General features: G+C 38.9%; 1 protein-coding gene across 3 annotated transcripts in view; it reads left to right on the top strand.

Moving 5' to 3' along the window:
• Positions 1-10,092, top strand: part of HDAC4 (histone deacetylase 4) — a 422,181-nt gene that overhangs the window by 134,093 nt on the left and 277,996 nt on the right. For all 3 annotated transcript variants that reach the window (XM_025199370.1, XM_014518186.2, XM_025199369.1), the window contains one exon: positions 4,409-4,480. Coding sequence is in view for 2 of the 3 variants with exons in the window: in XM_014518186.2 (XP_014373672.1) it covers positions 4,409-4,480 (72 nt within the window). In the remaining variant the exon portion in view is untranslated. The remainder of the gene's footprint in view (positions 1-4,408; positions 4,481-10,092) is intronic.

Raw genomic sequence — 10,092 nt, 5'->3', positions numbered from 1 at the left:
AGAGTATCCAAGAAATAGGATACCCTCCCTCCCCCCTCTCTCTCTAGCATATTATGTATAATGTTTTATGTAGTCATACACGCTGCCCCTATTTCCTGGCCCTTTTTTTCCCCTCTCTCAGGGCTGGGGAAATGTATAAAAGTGGGAGTTGGGGCAAAACTTTCTTTGGGTAATGGAAATTTGTTTTATTCATTTTGACATTTGTAGATCCATAAAGTTTCATATCCTTTTGCTTGTTCATGCATATTAGCATAAAATGTTGTAGGGCATTTCTTTTCTATCGTAAAGGTCAGTTGCACGTCATTAGAATTATGAACGAAATGTCCTCAGTAACCATGGTAAGAAAGGAATGCAACAGAAAAAGCATTTTTCTTGCTCAGGTTCAGACTCCCCCAGGATTGCTAGCTTGTTTTCAGTGGAGTTCATCTTGTATTATACTTATGGTTATGTTTGTTTTTCTTTATATAGACTTGTTTCTTGAACTATAGAGAGTGCTTAATCACAGTCTAATAGTGTCTGAACATTCCTTTTCCAAAGGTTCATAACTTTGTTGAATTTCCACTAGGTTTGCTGTTGGTAGAATAATTAATTACCTGTTCTGGTTTTTGCATTTCACTTTTTGGAACGATATGCTTCAGTCTGTTTTTTCAAGAGAAAGAAAGAAAAAAGCAATCGGAGCACATTTTGATTTCTGGACAGTAGTAGCACTGTAGGTGGAGGAGGAGGAAGTACATTGACATTTACAGGGAAGAGAGTTCTTAACCTGGATTTGTGGCCTTTTGGTATGTGGTGCAAGTCTGACCGATTTGATAGTTATAATGGTTTAAATATTTTTTTCCAAGCACACGTGGTAACTTCTTTTTAGAAAAGATTTTGGAGATCTTCCAGTATTCTACTTGCCATAGTTATATCTGCTTAATAAAAATATTTACTGTTTTAGTCTTTATAACAAAGATTGTAATAACCCAGTTCTTTTGATTCTTGATACTTGAGTTGCTTTCAGAATCCTTTTAAATGAGTCTGTAAGAGAACACAGCTACTTTTGCAATATCTAACATACTTATGATTCATTTCTGTGGCTATGATTTATATGGTTGATCAGCAGCATCTAACTTGCATTAACACCTGATCAGCTTCCATTATATTTTGTGTGGGCTTGAACTAGATGACTTCTGGAGGTCCCTTTCGGCCCTACTTCTCTATGGGCACATTTACACATGCTCTGGGGGGTAGGGTAGGCAGCGATTTAATGAGTGGCTCCGAGAGCTGCTCTAATTAATTTAAAGCACTGCCATGTCTCGTGTATCAACATTACCCAGCTTAAAAATAGCAGTGGGGGCGCTTGAATTTAAGCTTGTTTGATGAGATTTAGTTCAAGCATGCCCGCCGCTGCCTTCCCCCCCATCCCCGCTTTTAAGCAGGGAAATGCTGATGCACAAGACGCAGGAGGCTGCCAGAGCGCGGCAGTTGCCACACTCCAGCAGACTTGATTAATTGAGTCTGTGCCGAAGCAGAGCAGCCTCTCTGCTCGTGTATAGACACCCTATGATTCTAAAACTAGTTTCCCTAGACAGACGAAATTTACAGTTGTCTGCTGATTATAGAATAGGCATGACCTGAAGAAGAGTGCTGTTTTCCTGGAAGCTTATCCTAACATCTCCCCTCCAAAAAAAACAACACATTACTTCTTGGAGACTGGAGACCCAGACCTCCTAAAAATATACTAGGAGCTGCTATCTTCTCCTTATGGTATCTTACTTCTTCCTTTCAGTGTAGAGATTTTATGATTTTAATATATCAAGTATTAAAGGATCTGTGGCTTGTCCTGTTTGGTTCTGTCCTTGGGATCTATATTTAAGGAGTTTAGTGTCATAGGGAAAAGATTTCAACTTTAATTTTTCTTCATTACTTTACACTTTGTTACTTTTAAAAAATGATTTGGGTGTGTTTAACCCCGGTTATTTGGGTGTATTGTTGGCTTTTTTTAACCTTTATTTTTTAAAAATGTAAGTGCTAGAAACATGCATCTAAATTCTTGACGCTCTTTTAAAGATTTAAATTCATAATAAAAAAATACTGATCTATTGAAATGAATAGCCCATTACAGCGTGAGATCAGATCAGATCATGACTGTAGTCACCTCATGCTGGTAAATAACTTAAGTGTCACTTCATCCACTCTCAAAACATTCTTCCAAAAAACAAAACAAAAGAGTACGCCAGATGGCTTAGAAATTGAAACCTCGTCGCTCTAAGGGGGTGGGGATGGGTTCTTCTACAGCCCAGGAGGCTGTCACAGAAATCTCTGCCAGCCACTCTTCTCTGTATTGAGGTGGCTTTAGTTTCAACAACTATGATCAGAGCTGTGGCGATAGCACAAGAAGGGGGACTTTGCTCCATTAATCCAGGACTAAATAATTTATGGCTTTGAAGGTCAAAATCAAATTCTGTATTCCAAATGCAGGGGTTTAGGTTGTAGCCATGTTGGTCTAAGGCCATAGGCAGACAAGGTTCCTTGGGTGAATTTGATATCTTTTATTAGACCAACCCAAATGGTTGGAGAATAGTTATTAAGCAAGCTTTCAGGTTCAGAAACCCATTTGGGTTGGAGAATAGTTATTAAGCAAGCTTTCAGGTTCAGAAACCCATTTGGGTTGGTCTAATAAAAGATATCAAATTCACCCAAGGAACCTTGTCTGCCTGTATTCCAAATGGGAATCTAAGAGAGTCTATTGAGCACGTCTGCTGCTAAATATAAAGCTGCTTAATAAGTGAGTTCCTGACATGCTTCTAAACAGCAGTATTGCCACAAATACTGTGTTTTATATTAGGCTAACACTGAGCACTGAGGTGACAAAAGTATGCATAGGCTGGATGAATTTAGCATCCAGGAGTTGAACTGTTTACTGAGCATGCAGATGGGAGAACATGCTCTTGGCTATTCCTTTGCAGCCTCTGGTCTAATGCTCCCACAAAGTTTTGAACTTGTTTCATAAATAATGAATGCACATCCTCAGTTAATAGTACTGATATAATTTTAGTCATTTCTTCCTCAGACTTACTGTCATTAGTTCTGCTTTGTCCAGGTAATGTGTCTGCCAGCTAACCTGCACCCATAAAAGCGTATATACCTTCTTAGTCAGACCTCAATCACTTTACTGGCTATTGTATAAAAAGGAAAACACTTCAAAGCTATAGACCACAGGGGCAGTACTATTTTTTGAAAGAAAATGGTCATAGCAAGTCAGTCAATTTACTGATGCTGGCCTGAGACTACCTATGCCCTGATTGGTACCAAAAGACAAGTAATGCACACAGTGAAGACATCTTAATTATTTTTTCCCCACAAACTATTCAGAATAGAGAAACCATGTAGCACAGATTATAGCGTGTTTTTTATTTATGAAGAATATTAACATGTAAATAAAGAATAAAATTGTTGCAGTCTCTCTTGCTTTGAACGTGAGAGAGCCTGTTTCAGTATTTCTAGAACAGTATACAGTTTCATCACGTTTTATGTGTATAACATAAAATTCAGCAGAACCCTGGAGAACAACAAGCTAAATAAAGAGGAAATAGCTTTGGGACAGTGGCATTGTCGGGGAAAAAGTCTTGGCTTTTAAAGAGTGAAGAGGCACATTTGAGTTGCACATCTTTTTTGTATTCAGACAGTAGTTGTGGATTACACCAACTAGAATATTCTATTTGATACAATTTATATCATGCCATCGTTTTGGTGTTTTTATTTTTGTTTCATGTTTTTTCGGCAAAATCAAGAAGTCTTATCTGGCAAACTAGAGTAGTTGCATATAATATCCTTTTTTTAAAATATTTTATATACAAGGTATTGTTGAAACCTTTCTATGGAGAAATGCTCTGTCTAAATGGTTTTCAGTGTTTAATTTACAAAACAAATGTTTTTGTAAATATCTCCTCTGAGAGTCAGACCATTGCAAAAGAGGACTTGTGATGCATATCTATACACTTTAATTTCCTGCAGTGTTTGTCAGGTTTCTTTACTAGCGTATTACGGCTGTTTTCAGAATTTTCTTCCCAGGGCTGTTTGTTAGCAGCTTCACCATATTGTCATTAAATAGAAAATGAATAGCCATTTAGTTTCTCTGTGACAGGGCTTATTTACTCCAGCCTTTATGTAAGATTGACAAGTCAAATCTCCTTTGGTTCTGAAAAATACAGGTAGGCACTGAATGCAGACAAACCTAGAACACAATTTAGACTGAAATATATCTTCTTTGGGGTTTTGAATAGTAATTGTTATGCTGCTGCTTTCATAGTATCCTTTGTGAGTTGTGGAATTTGTATTGTTTTGTCATGTTACATTGTTTAGCTATTATAGGCATTCCAAAATCATTAACTAATTAATGTGAACTGTTTCTTCCATTTTCCAGATGGACTTTCTGCCCGAGACCAGCCAGTGGAGCTGCTGAATCCACCTAGAGTGAACCACATGCCTAGTTCTGGTAAGAGGGAAAATGCCTTTTTTGACAAGTTATGTTACTTCAGAAAGAAAGACATGCAGAATATTATTTTATCTTGCAAGATAGATAACATTATAAGTGTAAGTTTAGTGGATGAGGACTTGAATTATTCTATTTTCCTAGGGCAAATAAAAATTGTACCAAAGTGCTGGCTTCTCAGAGAAAAGAAAGGAGGAGAAAGATGCAGGGAGTCTTAGGTGGTTATTTCCCTTCTAGGTGACTAGGGAGACTGCAGAATGGCTGGAACTGCTAGGATTATTCACTTGAAATTGGGGGAGTGCGAAAGAAAGGAGGTAAACCAAAGCAACATGTGGAGTACTATAGTATTTTCACAGGATAAGAGGGGAATTGTGAAACAACAACTTATAAGCTGCTGCTTCTGCTAGAGGAGGAAGAGTGAGGAGTAGAATTTTTTCATGGTGAAGTTCAGCAAAATAACCAAGCCCAGCATAGACTAATTTTTTTTTTTTTGGGTGGGGGGTAGCAAAACAAATTACATCTGTTTTCTTTCTTTCTTTTCTTTCTCTCCCCCCCACCCCTTGCATTTTTTTAAATGGTACCATATGACAGGATTTTCACTCTTGGCTTTCAAGAATATAATCGGGAAAACACCCAGGGCATTTAAAATTTGACCCAGGAGAAAGCACATTTGTACTACTGGCTAGAAGAATCTACCAATTCACAGCTGTAATGGTTAGAGTTGTGGAAGACTAGGCTTGTCAGGCCAAAGGCTATGCGGCATGGTGGAAAAAGGCATCCAACCAGGTCTATTTTCGCTCACAAGAGAAACATTGGGAATTTAAAAAGCTTATCTCTAAGGGCCAAGATGTGATTTAGCCTTGGATGTGGATGGTGTAGTTGTGAGGTCACTTGCTTCGGAATAGATGTTTTCAGGTCTTCTGGGCATCAGGTGTCTGAGTCGGTCAGGTTAGAGGCCTCTTCCCATAACTCCCTGTGACTTGGCTATGGAAGCTTGGCTAAAGATCAAGGTTTGCAGCTGTGTACTAAGATGCTTTTAATGGTCAAATACTGAGAGAAGTTGCAGATTAGCTGTATGATGGAAAGCAGGTGGGAGGCCTGTTTTTAGAGCTTATATCTTGCTTCTCATGCCCTCCCTTCATGAGAGGGATGGCAAAATCTCTCTGTAGAAAGCCAGACCTTTCAAGGTCATAATTCCTTTTTTTAGCAAACACTGAAAACATGAGGGTTTTTAAAGTGTTCTACAGGGTCAGGTTTGCCTGCTGCTATCAGTAGTGTTCCAGGACTTGCCCATTTGAGATGGGCATTGATTTTAATTCATGTGTTTCAAGTAATATATAGTGCCAGACAAAACTTGGGTCCCAAGCATTAAAGTTCTCTGAAAATCCTTCCTTTTCTTTTTTTTCCTAAGCCATCAGATATTGCAATAAATCTCATTCTTCCTAAGGGAACACTTGGCACTAAGTGAAAATTAAGGTGTTATTTTGGGTATACTTCAGTAGACAAAATTACAGAACAGTTCTGACCCAGATAGATTTTTGGGGTCCTGAATAAATATCTGGGCAAATAAAACTTTTAAAAATAGTAAACTTATTACATTTTAACATTGAACGTGAACTGGTCTCTGAAATGTGCATAAATTTGCCAAGGGACTCTTGTGTTGATGATGAGCTTTTTTGGATGAAAACAATATCCCTATCCATGTCCTCTGTTATGTTAAAATAACCCTAGCCTTTGATCTGGAGGGATTAAAGCCCTTTTAAAACAGGAAAATACTCTCCCAACTTATTTCTTTTTGACACCAACTCACTAGGTATTACTGCTGTCAAATAGACTAGGAGGATAGGTAGCTGAATAATTTCCTTTTGTTAACTTTGCACTGGCATGAAGCTAGGAGGTTGCTCCATTGGAGGTAAGTCTTCCAACACTTTCTCAAGGAGTGATGTGGCCTTTTACAAAGTGGGACTGCCTAGGTTCAACCTCTGAAAAATCTCACTTAGTGCCTTCTGGTCCAGAACTTATTCCCAAGATAAGGGAAATGAAACATTTTGTTCTCAGTCCTCTCTAAGAAACTTTCACTTTATTTTAACATGACCTTTGTTTTCCAAATACAAGTCAAATGTGCTTTTTGTCTCCGTGTTGTCTCCTTCTAAGAGAGAGGTTTTTTTTGCGGAGCCAAGATGTACAGGAAGCATCATAGTTCTTTTCAGTAACAATATATTCAAGGAGTGAACAATACTATATGTGTCATGTTGAAAATCTCCCCGCCCCCCACCGTTAACCTGGTTTATTACTACTTATTCTGATCTTATGTGCTTTCTTTTGGGACATCCCTTGATATTCGCAGATAAATGGATATATTTATCAATAACTTAGTTGGAGATTGGAATCTTTTTAGCATTTTCATTCTTTCTTCCTGTCTCCCATAAATGACTAGAGACTTCTTAAAGGTAGTCCTAGATTTACATATCTGTTGTGGGAAAAGGGCATGGTGGGGGGAAAACTGAGGCCCTTACAGTGTAGGAGGGAGTGGAGCTGCAGCTGGTGCTACCCAGCTGGGGTGGGACATGGGACGGAACTCTGAACGGTTTATTGGAGGAGCATGGGGTGGGGGGCAGTTCCTGCTGTTGTGCGCACCCTGGTGAAGGCATGGGGAGGCACGTGCTCCCTGGATCTCTGCACAGGGTGAGGGCAGGCTGCTGCTGTGGGCTGGAGCCGGGGGGGTGGCACCAGGCTCTTCCCAGCAGGGGCGTTGGGCTGGGGCTTCACTCAGGGCGGACAACGGAACTGGGAAGGGGGGCTATGTGTGGGGGGCTGTGACCACCCCAAAATTCTCCATAGCTCCCCCAACCCCTCCGTAGCCCCTCCTCCTAGTGCTGCTACTGTCTGCCCCAAGCACAGACCTGGCTCAGTCCCCCTTCCAGGAAGCAGCCCCTGGCTCCAGCCCACAGTGGCATCCTGCCCTCTCCCATGACTCCCTGGGTGTGTGTGCAGCAGTGCCCCCCCCAACACCATGGAGAAGCCACTTGCTGCTCAGTCCTGCACCCCACCCTGGGTGGGCAGTACTTGCCCCACTCCCTCCCTCCCCATGGGGGGCCTCGATCTGCTCTCCCCATGCCCCTTCCTCAGAACAGACTTACCAGCCAGATGCTGTTCTTTAAGCTGCCAGGCTGCTTATTGGCAATCAGATCCGTATCGGCCGATAAGGCTCGTTAATAATTGGCCATCGATTTCGGCCCAAAAAATCTTTATCAGTGCACCCCTAATTATTTTGGAGGAAGTAAAGTATACTCGATAATGTATCATACTATTCATGGTAGAAGGATTTTTTTAATAGAAGTAAAAGATCCTGTGTCTCTGAATGTTCATTTCTTGTTCAGATCTGCTTAACTGAAAACACTGTCCCTGTCTCTTATCCTTCAGTCTAATCTGTGATCTGCAGTGTCCTGGAGGAGTGCAAATGACTTGGCAACTTGTGCTAGGAGAAGATAAAGGATGCTATTTTTGGAAGGGTGATTTAGGAACTTAAACCTCATTGGCTTTCAGTGGGACTCAAGCTTCAAAGTGACTTGGGTTTTTTTGAAACATGTACCTGTGGTCTCTAATATAGTAGACCTGATCCACTGATGGCTTTGAAAAAAAGTTGCATTCTTTTGAGAAACAAAATTACATGAGTTTTGTGTTGTGTAAAATTTGGGTTATAACAGAAGAATTTTAAAACTGCCATTTTGAAGTTCCCAAGTAACGGTAACTATAATCTTACCTTGGTAGCTGTGCTGCAGCAGTTAATGAATAAACATATTTTCATGTATTGTTGATGTGATAAAAGCATTATAAATGAAGCAATTTTGACTCTTGCTCACTAGGAACACAAGATTTTTAATTGTAAAGGTCTTACTGAATTTGTTAGTACATTAAAATTTCTAGTTACGCCTATTTGTAGTCTTCAGATGATGAAATGCATTGATGCTGCAATAATATTTGGAAGTCCTAAGAGGCCTGGGTGCCAAACTACTAGTTCCTTTTACCCAAAACCTACCGAATTTTTTAATGTAATGCTGCTGTGTCTTCATTTTTATTTCCTGAATTCATAAAAGTTCTTCACAGGATCTGACAAAATATAGTTTGGAAGTTTCATCATGAAGCCAAGTCATTAGCTGAGAAATAGCTTTTGACATTTTTTTTAGCTCACAGAACAAGTAGCTGTCTCTGTTTTTTCAATGGATGTGCACTAACAGTAAGAGATATGTTGAGAGATCATCATGCAGAGTTTAGCACACAGATAAGGGTGCTTTTATTTGTATGTTTGATCTGTGGCTACACTACTTGAATGAAAGCATCTTTATTATTATCATTCTATAAAACTAGGTCTCCAGTATTAAATACAGGTTATCTATTAAATACAGATAATCCATTTCAGGATATATGTTAAATTTTATAATGTATTGTAGATTGCCTTCCTTCCATATCTTATCAAACATCTCCATTAAGTGTACTTTTATTATTTGGATGAGCTAGATTTTTTTTTATAAGCCCCTAAATTTGATTCCTTTTTAGATAGGCTTGAAACAGTAGTTTTCTTGTCAGTGTAAACTTTGTTGTTGCTCATTTTGTTACAATTGAAGGTAATCTTGAGCAATTTCTCTACTATTGGAAGTGTGAAAACAACCTGATGTATATAATTTGCAAGAAAAGTGCTAGAGTGCACCTTGGGAATTTATTCTATTTAAACTTAAAAGCTTTTACTTTGAGTACTGTGCAAATGGGATTAATTGTCCACAGTTTATTAGTCCTTTTATCTTCATTATGCAAGTCATGACTGAAAAGTAAGGTTCTAAGGTTCTAGGTAGTGTCTCCATAGCATATTCCACTATGTTGACTGAGTTTGTTCAAGGAAAGTCTCTCTTCCAAAACATTTTATCTGGATAGTTTTATTGGTGGGTGTAGTTCAAGGACATGTAATGCATCAATTACTGTAAAAGAGTTGTAATAATAATATGCTTATAAAAATGAATTTAGACCTGTGCTTAAGTGCAACTTGACAGGTTCTCTGTGCTGTAAAATATAAATGTCAGAACGGGCTGCCACCTTCTGCACTAGTTTCAGCTTCTGAGGATGAAGCCACAGATAACATTATCTATTGCACCACACCAGGTGATGGGAATCTTGGTCTTAATTGGCTAAATAAACCTCAGGTACTGAGCAATTCTTATAAAACCTCTAGGGGCTGGTAGTAAAAATGATGCTACCCCCTTCCCTAGTAGTGTACCCAGAAGAATTTTTCAACATATTACTAAAGAAGCCTTTCTTAGGTCCTCAGAGATCCATATTACTGTACTATTTAATAAAAGAATAAAATAAATTTAGTACCAGAAAAATATTCTGGAAATAATATGCATGAGATTTAAGAAGTTGTCCTTCAAAGACCTCTCGGCACATCTCAAATTACCATATTTACTTGATTACAAGACAGCTGTGAATGTAAGATGACCCTCCAGTAATTAGACTCTATATATGGAAAACATATACATTTGTTTTAATTTTCCAAATATAGAGTCTAATTATTGGAGGTTTGGCTTGAATTTGTCTCCCTCTCACTGCTACAGTAGGGGAAG

Source organism: Alligator sinensis, unplaced genomic scaffold (genome assembly GCF_000455745.1).
Source record: "Alligator sinensis unplaced genomic scaffold, ASM45574v1 scaffold233_2, whole genome shotgun sequence".
In the NCBI taxonomy this organism is placed as follows: domain Eukaryota; kingdom Metazoa; phylum Chordata; order Crocodylia; family Alligatoridae; genus Alligator; species Alligator sinensis.
The sequence above is the reverse complement of the archived record's forward strand: the minus strand, read 5'-3'. Positions and strand labels throughout refer to the sequence as shown.